This window comes from Liolophura sinensis, chromosome 8, assembly GCF_032854445.1.
Source record: "Liolophura sinensis isolate JHLJ2023 chromosome 8, CUHK_Ljap_v2, whole genome shotgun sequence".
NCBI classification, from domain to species: Eukaryota; Metazoa; Mollusca; class Polyplacophora; order Chitonida; family Chitonidae; genus Liolophura; species Liolophura sinensis.
Genome location: NC_088302.1, coordinates 29,266,023 through 29,282,540, shown reverse-complemented (window position 1 = coordinate 29,282,540; position 16,518 = coordinate 29,266,023). Strand labels below are relative to the sequence as shown.

The 16,518-nt window shown below is 37.0% G+C and overlaps 1 protein-coding gene across 1 annotated transcript in view; it reads left to right on the top strand.

Annotated features, from left to right (window-relative positions):
- Window positions 1-16,518, top strand: part of LOC135473391 (protein unc-13 homolog B-like) — a 185,759-nt gene that overhangs the window by 72,742 nt on the left and 96,499 nt on the right. Inside the window, 4 exon segments of the mRNA XM_064753241.1 lie at window positions 2,125-2,241; window positions 3,955-4,078; window positions 6,661-6,743; window positions 16,113-16,158. Of these exon segments, the coding sequence (XP_064609311.1) occupies window positions 2,176-2,241; window positions 3,955-4,078; window positions 6,661-6,743; window positions 16,113-16,158 (319 nt within the window). The 5' untranslated portion in view covers window positions 2,125-2,175.

Sequence of the window (16,518 nt, the reverse complement as noted above, 5' to 3'; positions counted from 1 at the left end):
CACAGGCAGCACAGTCCTATATCAACCTGTCATTTGCCTTCAACAAAAAGTCAGAAGGCCTAATATCAAGGAAGAAAATTGGTGGCCACATAAAGATGCTCGCGGGTGGTTGGAGTGGGGTGGGAAGCTCTTGAGAATATTCCGGGTGAAATATCGCATTAGCTGAGGTGCCCCTGCTCCGTCATTCTCTCTAGGAGGGTACGGAGTGGGGTGATCGCTGGGTTCAGGACTTATTTCCGGTTGTCTGTGTCCCCGTCGTTCTTACGCTGGAATGGGTTGGTTTTCTCTGAAGCGTGTGTGACATCAGCTGATGTAGTCTGTTCAGTCAGCATGTGTGTGTGCGTACGTACGCCGGCTTTGTTCTGCGGCACTGACTGGCGATCACCTGAGCGCCGCGCTGCTCACATCTCTCTGCCCGCTGTGCACCAATCGATAGCGTCATAGCTTAGCACTGCTGCACTGATATGTTCACTGCTGTTCGCTTGGCAGTAATTACTCCACATTGGTGCCGACCCATTTCCCATCGGCTACAACCTCCAGTCAATATGCTTAGAAATGAGAAGGAATGCGTATACACCATCATGGACAAGAGCGATTTCCCGCGCCATACTATGCTCAGGGACATTTTCAGGGTGACGGCCAGCATTTTGAGCTGTCGTCAAAAATAAGGCTTCTGCTTTGTATGTGTGTAATGAATGTGGATTACCTTCACTTGAAGGTTTTTTTCATGACTATGAGCCCGTACTAATATCTGGAAAGTTCCAACCGCAAAGTAGTGTAATCACCTTTAACAGTGTTTGGTTTAAGACCGAGTTTATATTCGTTCTCCACACACTTTCTAGTTGCATTTAGTCAGTTCACTGAGCCACCTTTCTATGCAACTCGAGAACGCACCTACGTGAAAACAAAATCATTATACTCCAGCAGGTACTTCATTCAAGGTCTTCATATCTTTTTGAAACAAAATGAAAATGGCACAGATAGAGGTTTGTTTACATAGATAATTATAGCCCAAGAGGAGAGAACTTATTTATACATGCGTGTGAGTTTTACGTGGTTCAGTACCTCAGCATTCCATGTTAGCACTGAGGACAATCTGACAGAAATGAATATATGAAAAGAAAATCTGAAAAACATAATGTTTAAACATATGATTAGATGAAAGTGCAACTTATAGTTGAAAAATTGCCAATTTACTTAGTTTTGATGCATATTGAAGTTCTTTTGACCTCTGTAGAGCATTTAGTGTAGATATAGAGTTCATGCAAAGTTCATTCTGTGTTAAAGCCGAATGTTTTCAATATTATTCCAGTGAAATTTCAAGGATTAATTCCACATGACTTAAAACAAAAACAGTGTTGTTACAAAACTTGGAAGAGGTGTTTTTTTATATCTTTTTTTTTGAAGAATGTTATATTAATGATACCGGTATTAAATAGAAATTTACATTTAGTATATGGAAAGAACAATCTATATACATGCTGTTGTATAAATATATTATAAGAAAATCATGATAGAATAACTTAAATATCAGTTGATCTCCACCTGTAGTGTTATTATTTTTTCTGTGAAGTTTAAATCTGGTAAATGTGTACTTACCATGTGTAACTAAACAAAGGTGTTTGCAAAATGGGTAAAAAAAATGAGTTTCTTGTTGCTTTCAAACAGTGAAATTAAACATGGAGGAAAACCATGAAGAAGGAGTTTAACGATTATACACACATTTACTTTTGTGTCTGTTCTTATCATTGAACATGTGGTATCATTAGCTGTCAATGTTTACTGTTGTATGTTTAAGTCATCAGTGATCAGTTATTAATTTGAATTGATTGAGCATTTACACCAAGTTTTAAGTTTTTGTCTGCATGGTATCACGTGGAGTACCTGAGTCATTTGAAGTGTACAGGGATGTTTATTATTGCTCCTCCATTGTGCTAATTTAATTATGAGCCAAGTAAACTTTCCATGTACATACAAATGAAAGACAAAGGTATTCTACATGTAATTGTATTTCTTTGAACTAATACGTAACTTTTGTGTCAATATCCTAAAAGGTTAAAAAAAATCCACTTCATGAGTCAATCATCGAGCTGTATGTGTATTTGGCTTATGTTCTGATTGCAGTGAAACAATGCGTTTAGACACAGGTTTGGTGATAGAGGTCTGGACCAAAGGATGCTATGGGACAAACTGCTTGGAGTCCATTGGCTGCCCTTGATGAAAATCCATCATTCCAACCAGGTGAGATAGGGTCACAGGAGGGAGGCTATAAATGACATGCGTGTGATGCTAGTGACCCATGACTAAGGGAAGGGCAGTGATGAGTCATTTGGCAGTCATTTGGCCACACCAATACCCAGTACATACGTGAAATGACATAAAATTTCATCCATGTCTAAGTCATTCATTTTGCTTTGTACAGAGAGCTCTATTGATCTTAAAAAAATTTTTTTTGAGGTTTGTTTCAAATGTAGGGTGATATCTGAATGGAAAAATGTCATTTTCAGCCCCAAAAGTAATATTTTATCCTTCTAACTTTTTGGGGGTGAAATTTTTGCTAATTTACCGTACGTACGTATCGGGTGTACTATTGAAAACAGTGTAATTTAATTTCATCTTAACCTCAGGCCTAATTCATCCATTCATTAACATATCAACCTACCACTTCGAGGAAATCCTCTTGTTCCTAACACACAGAGGATTTAAGCCTGCCAGATGATAAGGGATTGATAGTTTCATGATGAAAATATGCAATATACCTTAGCTTCCATGGGGATTATTAATGATAAGGAAGAAAAATATCAGTGACCTACATGTAAATGAGATTTATATTTATGTCTGTGAATCTGTAGTACTTTAGTGCTTCAACCTTTTCGACCGGCCCCAACAGCACAGTTGGTAGAGTGTCCGCTTTGGAAGCGGTAGATCCAGGATCAATCCTGGGTCAAGTCACACCTAAGACTTTAAAAAGAGAAAGGTGTAACTACCTCACTTGGCATTCAGCATGAAGGGGATAGTGCAACAACTGGTTGACCTGTATAAGTATAATGGCTTGGGCAGGGTGGCTTACTTGCCTTTGGTAAGCCATCTGGGTGAAACAGCACTAAATAAAAGAGTGGTGGAAATCCGTCCTGCAACAAGGAGGCACATTACATGTACATATACTTTAATGACTCCTTCGTCATCATATGACTGAAAGACTGTCTAGTACGACATTAAACCGCAAGCATTCACTCATTCACTCACTCAACCTTTTTGCATGTGTGCAAGGTGTTTATTCAAGCATACTCTGAAGGCATTATTCTGTGTTGACTGATAAAGTTATTCTTTTTGTGAAGTCCTGAAATTTGCCAATCCAGACAATGTAGTTTTGTCTCTAGAAGCAAATTAAAAATGTGCATAAGTTGCATAAGCTGCTCTTTCATGTGCAAAAAGCCTGAGGAATTAGGGTAAATTCCATAGTCACCAGTTAACAGTTTAAAACTTAAGTGTTAACAGTTTGTCCCCTTTATCACTGAAGGAGCATAAATAGTTTTACTGAAAATTCAAAAATTTTCTAATAATACTATTATTGAAAGTAGAGATACACCACTGTATGTTGTGGCAAACATCAAAAATTTGTTTTCTTGATTTTTAAATTTGGAACTTTCAGTGATGTAAATTGGTTTCATTATATTTTGATGTGCAAGGAAAAACATGTCTCTGTCAACTTTGACATTTGCTGGACGAAAATTTTGGTTTGGTTAAACTATCACTATCGTTGCTTCCAGATTCTGTTATTTGACAAATAATTATCAGCGTTTTTGTGGGGGACAGGGGATTTTTTTATGAATATCTTTGAAATATTTACATTTGCTATATTTTCAATTAAGTTTGTATGCTGAAAAATGTCTCAAATTATATGAATATCATTTACCACATTGTATAATGCTCTCCTGTTATTTTGTGTCCCAGGAAGGAGAAGGAAAATGGTACTCCTTGGACAGCGAGCTGGTCATGCAGAATGGAGAGGTGGTGGGCACGAGGATACCAACAGGTCACAGCATCTTACTCGATGCCAGATTTGAACTGCCCTATGGTGAGGACAATGTCAAATTTCACCTACTAGAACGTTGGTTGAGTTTGGTTGATAATGGAATGAGAAATCTTGTTTGAGTTTGGTTGATACTGGAGCAAGAAATCTTGTTTGAGTTTGGTTGATACTGGAGCCGGAAATCTTGTTTGAATTTGGTTGATACTGGAACAAGAAATCTTGTTTGAGTCTGGTTGATACTGGAGCAAGAAACCATGTTTGAGTTTGGTGGATACTGGAACAAAAATCTTGTTTGAGTCTGGTTGATACTGGAGCAAGAAATCTTGTTTGAGTTTGGTTGATACTGGAATGAGAAATCTTGTTTGAGTTTGGTTGATACTGGAATGAGAAATCTTGTTTGAGTCTGGTTGATACTGGAGCAAGAAATCTTGTTTGAGTTTGGTTGATACTGGAACAAGAAATCTTGTTTGAGTTTGGTTGATACTGGAATGAGAAATCTTGTTTGAGTTTGGTTGATTCTGGAGCCAGAAATCTTGTTTGAGTTTGGTTGATACTGGAGCCAGAAATCTTGTTTAAGTTTGGTTGATACTGGAACGAGAAATATTGCTTGAGTTTGGTTGATACTAGAGCAAGAAATCTTGTTTGAGTTTGGTTGATACTGGAGCAAGAAATCTTGTTTGAGTTTGGTTGATACTGGAACAGGAAATCTTGTTTGAATTTGGTTGATACTGGAACAAGAAATCTTGTTTGAGTCTGGTTGATACTGGAGCAAGAAACCATGTTTGAGTTTGGTGGATACTGGAACAAAAATCTTGTTTGAGTCTGGTTGATACTGGAGCAAGAAATCTTGTTTGAGTTTGGTTGATACTGGAATGAGAAATCTTGTTTGAGTTTGGGTGATACTGGAATGAGAAATCTTGTTTGAGTCTGGTTGATACTGGAGCAAGAAATCTTGTTTGAGTTTGGTTGATACTGGAATGAGAAATCTTGTTTGAGTTTGGTGGATACTGGAATGAGAAATCTTGTTTGAGTTTGGTTGATTCTGGAGCCAGAAATCTTGTTTGAGTTTGGTTGATATTGGAGCCAGAAATCTTGTTTGAGTTTGGTTGATACTGGAACGAGAAATATTGTTTGAGTTTGGTTGATAATAGAGCAAGAAATCTTGTTTGAGTTTGGTTGATACTGGAACAAGAAATCTTGTTTGAGTTTGGTTGATACTGGAACGAGAAATCTTGTTTGAGTGTGGTTAATACTGGAACGAGAAATCTTGTTTGAGTTTGGTTGATACTGGAGCAAGAAATCTTATTTGAGTGTGGTTGATACTGGAATGAGAAATCTTGTTTGAGTTTGGTTAATACTGGAATGAGAAATCTTGTTTGAGTTTGGTTAATACTGGAGCAAGAAATCTTGTTTGAGTTTGGTGGATACTGGAGCCAGAAAACTTGTTTGAGTTTGGTGGATACTGGAACAAGAAATCTTGTTTCAATTTGGTTGATACTGGAACCAGAAATCTTGAGTTTGGTTGATAGTAGAGCGAGAAATCTTGTTTGAGTTTGCTAGCTGATATACATAAATGTAAAGTTCTTGCATATTGGATACAGCTGGTTTCCAGTTAGACTGAAACTCCTGTTGGCATCTTGAATGGTTTGCATTGTTCAGTAAAGTACTAATGGCTGATGCATTGTTAGGTCTGGATACACATGTATTTCCCTTCATGGTTATATGTAAATGTACGACATATATAAACCTGTGTGATAAATAACTTTGAATATAAGCTACTGTGTGAGAATTTGACCAAACTGCTCCTTTTCATTACTGGAATGTTGTGCAATCTTACCTTATACCTAAACTTGCATGGCTGATCACAGAATTATTTAGATTACTTTTCTGGACTGAGAATGCCCTTGGGGATAGCTACTGTATTCTACCTGAAGTTCAGCTTTTTTTAGGTGAACCATTTTGCTGGATTCTGGTTCATTCGTCTTAATTGCCACTTCAGAGGCTTTTGTGACTTTTTGTCCGAAAAACTTACGTGTTGGCATCAGAAGTATCATTTTAATACCTTCATATCTGCACGGGCTTCTGGAAGTACATTTTTAGACCACACAAATTTTTAGTGTTGCTTTATGAGCAGGATGAATCTTTTTTTTTCAATGTGGAAGGTTTAAAAATGAAATTAAAATGAAGAAAATCCTCTAATTTGTGAAAAATGTCGGCAATTTCTTCTTGAGAAAACCTTATTTATGCGATCGGAAAGCCTTGAGAAATCATGAACAGGAAAATAATGAAAAACCATCAAGATCAGACAGGAAAGGTTGATTTTTACTTTTATTTTCATTCCTTTATTTTGGATTTTTTAATGTCGGCTCGCCTGTAAGACATAAAATTATCTTGGTTTCGCCATTACATTTAGCATTTTTAACTTGAGGTGGAATACAATGCTGCTAAATTTTCCATTGTTACTCGCTAGCATGCTGTAGTATATAAAACCCTTTGCTGTTCTAATGACCTGTATCTTCTGTCTCTGTAATTTTTCAATTCTTGTTACCATCTTTGATTTCATGTATCAACTGTTCTATATATGCCTGCTTCTGAAATCTAGTATTGACCTCTGTACCAAATTCCAGATGTTGTTGCAGATCTGCCTGAGTCTGAGGCTGCAGAACTACAGAACAAACTGGAGGTCCTTAACTCCATTATGGACCAAGAGGTAGGTCTTCTCATCTTGAGTTGTAAAATTCTACCAGTGGAACTAAGCTTTGCATGTTTATAAAAATTGTCATGCACTGAATGACCAAAAAGTGTAAGTATTACATTGTTTGACCTGAGTGAGTGCTTCGGGTTTAACTTCGTACTTCACAATTATTCAGTCATATAACGACGAAGGAATCCTTAGAGTGCATGTAATGTGCCTCCTTGTTGCAGGACGGATTTCCACCACTCTTTTATCTAGTGCTGCTTCACTGAGACACCTTACCAAAGGCAAGTAAGCCGCTATGCCCGGGCTGTTACACTGATACAGGTCAACCAGTTGATGCACTATCCTCTTCCCTGCTGTATGACAGGACATAATCTATCTCTGCTCAAGGGGCCAATATTTGGCCCAATTCCCAATGGTATCTTTCCCACTTTACAGCCACAAATGTGCCAATTGGGAACTAATTTTCCAAAATGTACACTTTTCAGAAAAGCACATCTCTCTTTTACTGTTTTAACAGTGGAGGTAAATTATGATATTAGAAGTGGAGGTATGTGTATGTTTGATGTTGGTTAACTTCAATATGCATTCACAATTTGTTATTCAAGGTATGTGACCTACCTGTAGGTTATGTATCAGTTCACTATAAAGTACACGTGAAAGTCACAGTTCCCTGTTACATTTTTTAACCCGAAGTGTGTGGTTTTGCATTAAAATGTTCCCAATCCTCATCCAACCATCCTATGTATATTGTGTCTTTTATGTCAGCTGGAGCATCTTTTCAAGAAGATGTGAAAAAGCAGCAAGTATCTCCTGGTCCTCTGGCTAAACTGCTTAACTTGTGTTGTGTAAGGAAGTCTTACATTAGACGCTGGTTCAGGCATAGAAATTCTCTCAGAACTCAGAACTACTGTTCATGAAGCATTGGTGGGAATAAGTCATTGACTGAGCAGGCTCAGCAAAGAATTCAAAATGGCTGACTTGTTGGTAGGCTGTAACGCATGGTAGGTCATGGGTCAATAGGTTTTAAATTGAATAGTTTTAATAGTGAAATTTATTACAGTTGGTTCTTCAAGGTCAAAGTAAGTGTGAAAAAGTTCTGTGCAAAGCATTATCATGGCAAATTCCCTCTAGAAACACGTTGTTTCATTGCAGTGCACAGGTTTTTAAAAAATCGGCCAGGTATATGCACATCCCCTATCTATTCAGAGTAGCCTGCTGCAGTGATACATTTACATGCAGAAATTACAGTGTTGAAAATATTGCCTTAAATCTCCTGATGCTTGGACAAGACTTCTTGGATGATGGACAGTGCCATGGTACAGAAACTCTTATGTTCAATTACCCACTAGCAGAGTCTTCACAGTAAGGCCATGCAGTCATACATGAAGCTCTCGGTGATATAGCAAAACCTCTGCTGATCTCTGTTAAACCATTCAGATCTGCAGGGGATAAGAAGATCTTAATTAAGATGTATGGCCAACATAACCAATGTGACTGTACATCCCCATAGGTACATGTGCAATTTATCGTATTTCTATATTATCTATCCTTGCCACTAGAATTGTAAATGCTTGCTATCTCTGAGGGAAACAGAAATTTGATGTGCATGAGCAGAGGGGTTGCTTACAGTCGTACAAGAGTCATGTAATGTCTCTTAGCTTTGGACAGTTTCTTACGCAGAAACCTCACCAAAACAACAACTGATGTACATTAACATCAACCTCCTGCCATTTGGGAAGATTATGCAACATTTCCATGAGTTTACCCTGCAGAAAACATCTGTGTGATGAAAAACTTCAATGGTCTTTTCTCCAGAGATTGTCTGGGCAGTAAACAGTTAGGTCTTCTGGAAAACAGCACTTTGCATTTGGGAGGAAACAGAGTAAGGCGTTTTAATTGTCTGCCTTCACATACCTTAATGGATCTCCCCAGAGTCTGCCTTACAGGAAAAATTTGAGCTGAATTTAGGGGAAAATGGAGTTAAACTTCATTTTTTCTGCTTTGCAGGATATAGATTCAATAATGATACAAGTAAATTCTTCAAACAAAATCAAGTCTCTTATGTACCATGTGACAATGACAGTGTTTCATTTGGGAAGTATTAAATATGACAAGTTTATAAAAATCTCTCCCGATGCACTTGTTTTTGTGGAATATATCTGAGAGCTGCCTTAATTGTAAATTTAAATTTCAGTGAGTAATTACATTTTTTTTTAAAGCTTTGGTACTTATTATGTACCGACAAACTTAATTAATTTGACCTGCATTAAAGGCAACTGTTTTTGACAAGTCTCTGTACCAGCTGCATTTATATAAAGATATTGAGCCCACACATATCGGCAGACAAATGTGACACTTTGTTTCTTGGAAGACCTGTGTTTAGTAAAATTTTTACTTAAAATTATTACGTAAAGGTTTTGGGAATTAACTTGGCCTTGTGATTATGGACCTGGAACATCCATCTTGGTTGATGCCTGGTATATTTTGGCACATAGATGCATGAAAAGCAAAAAAAACAAAAATTATGGTTTTAAGGGAGACAGAGTTATGCAAACAAAACTTTAGAAAAATAATATGAATTTTCTTGTATACCCTTTATGCATATTTCTGTTAATGGTCTGAAATTTCACTTCCAAAAACTTACTTGGAGCCTAGGACCACATTAGTGTCCCTGAGTGCGAGCTCTTCCCTATCTCTCCTTATTATCTCCCTGACTGCTGGGGGCATCAGGAAACCGTAGTTTAAAGCCATTTTTACAGCCCAACAGGAAAAATGAAAAGTTTGCTTTTTTTTGTACTTTCAGATTATCGAATGAAAAGCAAACCAATTGAATGATTTTGATTTCTGCTCCAGAATTTTAAACTCATGATCAGATTTTGTGAGGTTTTGTGGTTAAACATCACTACATGTACCTGCCACATGCAATACGTTGTGTTGCATATGTAACTAATAAGCTTGTTGTCTAGGCAACTGATTTGACCTTAGACTGCGCTAATTAGGTTAAAAATCCACGCATGCCTGCAGGACCTGACCTGATAATAGTAACTATAAAACTTAATTGCAGTCGTGGAAATAGAAAAACACGTCATGGCTAGAGGGGGAGAAAGAAAGGGAGGATAATTTGGACACAGTAATGGATGCTCTGTGAGATAGAGTGTGAATTGCTTCCAATAACAGTCCTTTGAGAGGGCGTTGTTGTTGCACTTTGTGAATGTCATCTTGAATAAAACTAAGCTGTCAGAACGCAAGACCCTCAATCTATGTGTAGATGAGAGAAAATCTGCTGAGTCTCTAACCTTGAGCTGTTCCAGGCTATTAGCAAGAGCCAAGCTTCTTGTGTTTTTCTGAGAAAAACATAGGCCGATTATGATAATCTCACCAGGGTCTCCAGCAATGGATCTTCATACTTGTATTGATGGCTATCAGTATAATTGTAAGTCCGTTTCTGCTTCGTGACGTCCGGGCAATGGATCATTGGGCGGTATAACTGCGTTGCTACAGGCAACACTGCCATGATTATTCGAGTTTAAATAATTAATTGTTTGGTGACGAGAGAATTACATGTAGATAATTGAATCTCCAAGATGCATGGATTACCCCAGAAGCCCCTTGCGTATATAGGCAGCTTACAGCATTACAGTGAAAGAACAAAGCTAAAGAGATAACTTTAGTACATAACTTGCTTTATAACATGTAAAAAAAATCTTTCAATTTCTCTTTTTATCTCGTGCTTTGTTGGGAAAATTTTCTCTGTTGACGTTAAGTGAAACATAATCCTGTAAACAGAAAATTTTTTCTGGACTCGACCCTTTCATCTTTTGTGATATTTTCCGTGTTAATCCCATTATGAGAGACATAAAGAACATCTGCTGTAAAAAAAATTAGTAGCAAGGTGTTTTAAAGAAGTTTTGCATTAGAATTTTGATGATTTATTCTCCTATACTTGAGAAATGATTATGAAATATTAAACCCCACACATAGCACCTATATTTTGTTGAACATGTGGTCATGTTTCAAGGTATGTTAATGACTCCCTTGAGTTTCTGAGAAAGATTTTACTGAAGATACTCAATAACAAAATAATGTAAATTGGACAGTACATATTAATCGTGTAGCTATGGAAGCTTACATACACATGTCTGTTTCATATGAGTCTGTCTTTTTAATTTTGAATGCTGTCCGTGTGTTAAAAACATAAAATAAAAATACAATGCATATGTACTCAAAAAAAAAAATGCAAATAAGCCAACAGTAACATTTCTGTTGCACTTGTCAGTTTGCTGCCGTATCTTACCTGCTTTCCTTTTAATTATTTTTGACAAATGTCAAGATTTATGGAGTGGATCAATCAATGTATGGCAAAAATATGCAGTGTTTGGTTTTTAATTGGCACATGAGTAACTGTGGTAGAAACACCTCATTGAATTCCCTGCATTATCTAAGAGCTGTCACTCTTTTATTTTTATTTTTTTTTTGTTGCCTTTTTTTTTTGTACGCAGACTTTTGTTTCAGTTGGGTTCTTCTAAGAGGAAGTTTATCAATGCACGTTATTGATTGGCCATGTATGCTGGCGGATAAAAGGGACATTTCATCTTGTTAAGGTTCCATCACACTTACAGCTCATCTGTAATATGATCTGCCATTGCAAAACAAAGGCGCATTTTTTGTAGAGAGGTTTACAGCTTTTTGACAGTGTATTATTGAGGAGAAGGAATGCAAATGTTCATTTGTACAATACTGCTCCGTGTCATTATTTGTTTTTGGAATTAGAGGTTTTTTGTGCGTGGCCATAAAGTCACATGCAAACCACTGATTTATGCAAACAAGCAGGACTGTATGTGTTAAGAATGGGATTGACTGTAAAATGTGCAGGTTTTTTTCAGTTGCATCATAGAAGGGTAATTTTTCCAGATAATAGTGAAATGAAAACTGTTGATTTATTTCCAACAGGAGTGCATGCATTAAAAATAGATTTAACAAACTGGCCTGGTTTTTCCGCAGTTACACCATTGAAGTATGATGTGATTTTTTTTATGGCAAAAAGCTGTAAAGTGAAGCTTAAATATGAAAACTGCCTGTTTAGTGTCAGCAGCTGACATGGTGTGCTGTGAAAAGCCTGATAAGGTTTATAACCAGCAAAAGTGTGCTGCCCTTTGTCCTTACGTCACACTGTAATCTCCAGAGAACAGAAATCTAGACAAGCTGTCATCAAAATGTCAAAGGCAGTGTTTTGCTACAATATCTTATCCAGCACTATTGCACATGGTGTGATATCCTGAGTTTGACAGCCACTTTGTACTGATACACACAAAAAAACAGCCAGTCATATAGCAGGGTAGTCTACCCGGAACAGTAAATAAATCCCAGGAGTGTCTAACACTGTAGAATGTGTTTCATTCTAACTATTTGACATGTACGGATATAGTTCTCGCAAATGTAGTTAAGAAGCTCTTATTAATGAAATGATGGATATCTTTGTTTAGCCTATTCAAGTAAGTCGATCTGTTACCTGTAGATGTAGTTAAGAAGTTCTTATTAATGAAATGATGGATATCTTTGCTTAGCCTATTCAAGTAAGTCGATCTGTTACCTGCATATGTAGTTAAGAAGTTCTTATTAATGAAATGATGGATATCTTTGTTTAGCCTATTCAAGTACGTCGATCTGTTACCTGCAGATGTAGTTAAGAAGTTCTTATTAATGAAATGATGGATATCTTTGCTTAGCCTATTCAAGTACATCGATCTGTTACCTGCAGATGTAGTTAAGAAGTTCTTATTAATGAAATGATGGATATCTTTGTTTAGCCTATTCAAGTACGTCGATCTGTTACCTGCAGATGTAGTTAAGAAGTTCTTATTAATGAAATGATGGATATCTTTGTTTAGCCTATTCAAGTACATCGATCTGTTACCTGCAGATGTAGTTAAGAAGTTCTTATTAATGAAATGATGGATATCTTTGTTTAGCCTATTCAAGTACATCGATCTGTTACCTGCAGATGTAGTTAAGAAGTTCTTATTAATGAAATGATGGATATCTTTGTTTAGCCTATTCAAGTACGTTAATCTGTTACCTGCAGATGTAGTTAAGAAGTTCTTATTAATGAAATGATGGATATCTTTGCTTAGCCTATTCAAGTACATCGATCTGTTACCTGCAGATGTAGTGAAGAAGTTCTTATTAATGAAATGATGGATATCTTTGCTTAGCCTATTCAAGTACATCGATCTGTTACCTGCAGATGTAGTGAAGAAGTTCTTATTAATGAAATGATGGATATCTTTGCTTAGCCTATTCAAGTTCGTCGATCTGTTACCTGCAGATGTAGTTAAGAAGTTCTTATTAATGAAATGATGGATATCTTTGTTTAGCCTATTCAAGTACGTCGATCTGTTACCTGCAGATGTAGTTAAGAAGCTCTTATTAATGAAATGATGGATATCTTTGCTTAGCCTATTCAAGTACATCGATCTGTTACCTGCAGATGTAGTTAAGAAGTTCTTATTAATGAATGGTGGGTAATTTATAGGTATTCTTGAACAGCTTAGCTTAAAGCAATTGTGTGCGAATGGGTGAAGTGGTGACACGTGAATACGCCACTGCCTAGGTGGGTTGTTAAACTGCATGTCTGTATTGATCAGTGAGGGAATGAGGGTAAATATCCACATCAAGTAACGAGCCTGATGAAGAGGGGGATGTGGAAGTTGTTGACTGATTTCATCATGGTATAATGGCTGTCTCAGCCGAGCTTGACTCAGACGTGACACTTGGCACGATCTCGGATACCACAGCACACTGCCCGATCAGTACAGCGTGTGGGCTTTAACCCCCCAGCAGAGTTCTGAATGGAAAACAAGATTTGAAAGAACGATAAATAAACGGCACATTTTTGTTATGTAACAACTGGGAGCTGCATTTAGGAGAAATTCTTGGGAAATCCAGTGTGATTCAGCAATTTGAGGAATAATTTTTTTTAGCAAGTGTATAAGTATAATTGAAAATGCCTGGCTTTTGATGCTTGTTTCTGAGAGAATGTCTTTGAAAGTCTCAGTGTCATTCAGCAAATGAGAGAATATTTTGGTGAGAACAATATATGTATGGAATTCAGTCATTGACCCTTATGCTGCTTGTTGGCGGGTGTGACTCTGGGAGATATAAAGTACAGGTTGCTGCATTTGGTTTTTCAGAAATATCCGTCTCAGAAGTTCAGTGTGGAGAGCAATCTTCCATGAACTGATGTCTTACTCACAGTCATGTAGCCAAAGTAAACACCTCAGCCTAACAACTGCATGGATTCTTTTCTTTACTTGTTGTAGTAAATATCTTAATGAGTCTGATTTAGATTAAACTTATTAGACATTTTGATATGTTTATTAACTCATCAAGTAAAGTTAATATATAGGTGTTGTAGAAGAGCAAGTTTTTAAGGAGTTGTTGCCATTATTTAATTTCTGTCCTGGGCAATTTTTAAAAAAAAAATTATGGTCCTTATTTGACAAACCAGGAATATGAGACCTGATATGTATGCAAAGCTAGTGTAGCATTTTGTTTGTTTGGCATTGACCTGCCAAGGTATGCCAGATTACTGCCTCTGATCAGCAGATACTTGGGTCTGTGTCCTATCTCTTGCAGAGTTATCCCCCCTGAGTGCTCCCAACACATCATTCACAGGCAGATTATATATACCTATAAACCTGGCCAAGTCATACTTTTGCTGGGGTTATCTGTGTAACCAGTTGAACACTAATGTGTGTTTTCCTGCCATTGCTTACAGCAGACATGTATATATGTCATGTATATGCCATGTGTATATGTGATCTAAGTTGACATGTACACAGGATACATTTTAACAATTCTTACTGCATAACTTACTAATACATAGACCTTACAGAAATCATTAGATAGGCAATTTTTTCTTACTGTTGTGTATCAAGTGCACTGCAAGTCTCATGTTAGTTTGAAATCTAACCTTAAATATGATGTTTAATCTCCGACCTAAGAAGTTCAAATTGTGATAAAGTTTTCTCCACAAAACTCTGGGCAGAGATTGTAATGATCAGCTGTACATTTACATCAAACATGGGGATACCAGAGATCACACCTGGGTCGGGTCAAACCAAAGATGGTACTTGTTGCTGCCTTGCTTGGTGCTCAACACTGAGAGGTTAGAACAGTGAAACAGGACTGGTTTTCCCGATGTCAGTAATCTAATGTAACGGATTGGGATGTCATATCTAGTGTTTGGCATGATGCCTCAGTGGCGGTAGTACTTTTGTTGGCATAAACTCGCCCAGCCACCAGAGGACAGAATGTGTGTACACATTCACCAAATGATTTATTGTCATCATATGACTCAAAAAATTGTGAAGTACGATGTAACATCCCGACCATACATGTACATACATACATAGTTCGGCCAAAGGTCAAAGATCACTTTTATGCGAAATCATCTATCTGGATTGTCACTGGATGGAGGATGTGGAACTAATTTGAAACAGCTGAAGATGATTTCACTAAGCCAGTTTTGATGTCTGTAAAATTTTGAAATGTTATTTAAACTGCAGTTTTTGTTAGACTGTAGTGGGAACACTGATTAAATGATTATGTCCATAATTCCATTTTTACATTTATGTTTGACTTTTGCATTTTGTAAAAAATTGCTTTTTAGAATTGGCTTTTTGTGCTGTACAATATTTTATAAACTCTTAACAGTCAGCTAATCATCAAGTGAGAAAATAATACAGAATACTCATGCTAGCTTACTCTCTGGCCGTACATGGGAAGGTCTGTCAGCAACCTGCAGATGGTCGTGGGTTTCCCCAGGCTCTGCCCAGTTTCTTCCCACCATAATGCTAAACTCCATTGAACATGTATAAGTGAAGTATTCTTGAGCGCAGCGAAAAACACCAATCAAGTAAATAAATAATACAGAAGCCTTTCTTTCCTTTATGAAGTTTCCAGTGTTACATAATGGTTGTCTGTTATTATTGTTAATGTATTTATTTATCGAAATATCAATACATTATATGTAGCCTAATTATTTTTCCGTGTATTCCGTCATGATAGATTAAGAATTCATAAGATTTTCATTTTGCCCTGAAGCCAAACACGTATGTTTATTCTTTAGATTTTGTATGATATTGTTGAGTTTGAACATCTGTTACCTATCTGCTGCCAATGCTTGTCATATGGAGTCGCCATTTTGTGCTGTACAGTCTGATTTGTGTACTTGTTATACATGCAATTTGTCACCGCCGTTATTATTAACAGTTGTTTACATCTATCAAAGTGTTACTCCGTGTCTTACTGACATCCAGCAGGACGCCTGTAATCTATAAATCAATGTAAAACCCGTCTTAATTTCTCTGTTGGCAGATTCTTACCATCAAGGAACAGCATCGAAGGCAGACATACTCTCAGTGTAAGTTTCACGCCCATTAATCTTACCTGTATTTTATTGTGCCTTGAATTCTTAAGATGAGCCTCTTCTTAAGGTATTTGGAATTGCATGCTCACCTTAGATTTAAAGTTATTTATGATTTTCAATTTTCACACAGTTAGTTACAGCTAAATAGTGTAAATCGCAGTGGCTCCATATTGAAAAGTAAAATTGTGCCTAGTGTGTAGTGTGTGTATTATTTTCCAATACATCCTACGCAGACCATCTTGGGAGACTAGATGACAACAAGAGGTTTATGATGCTTGGGTGGACATTTGCACAGCTTCTAGCTTTCATTGAAAATCACTTGTTCTCCACCATTATGGTGTGCACATTAACAGG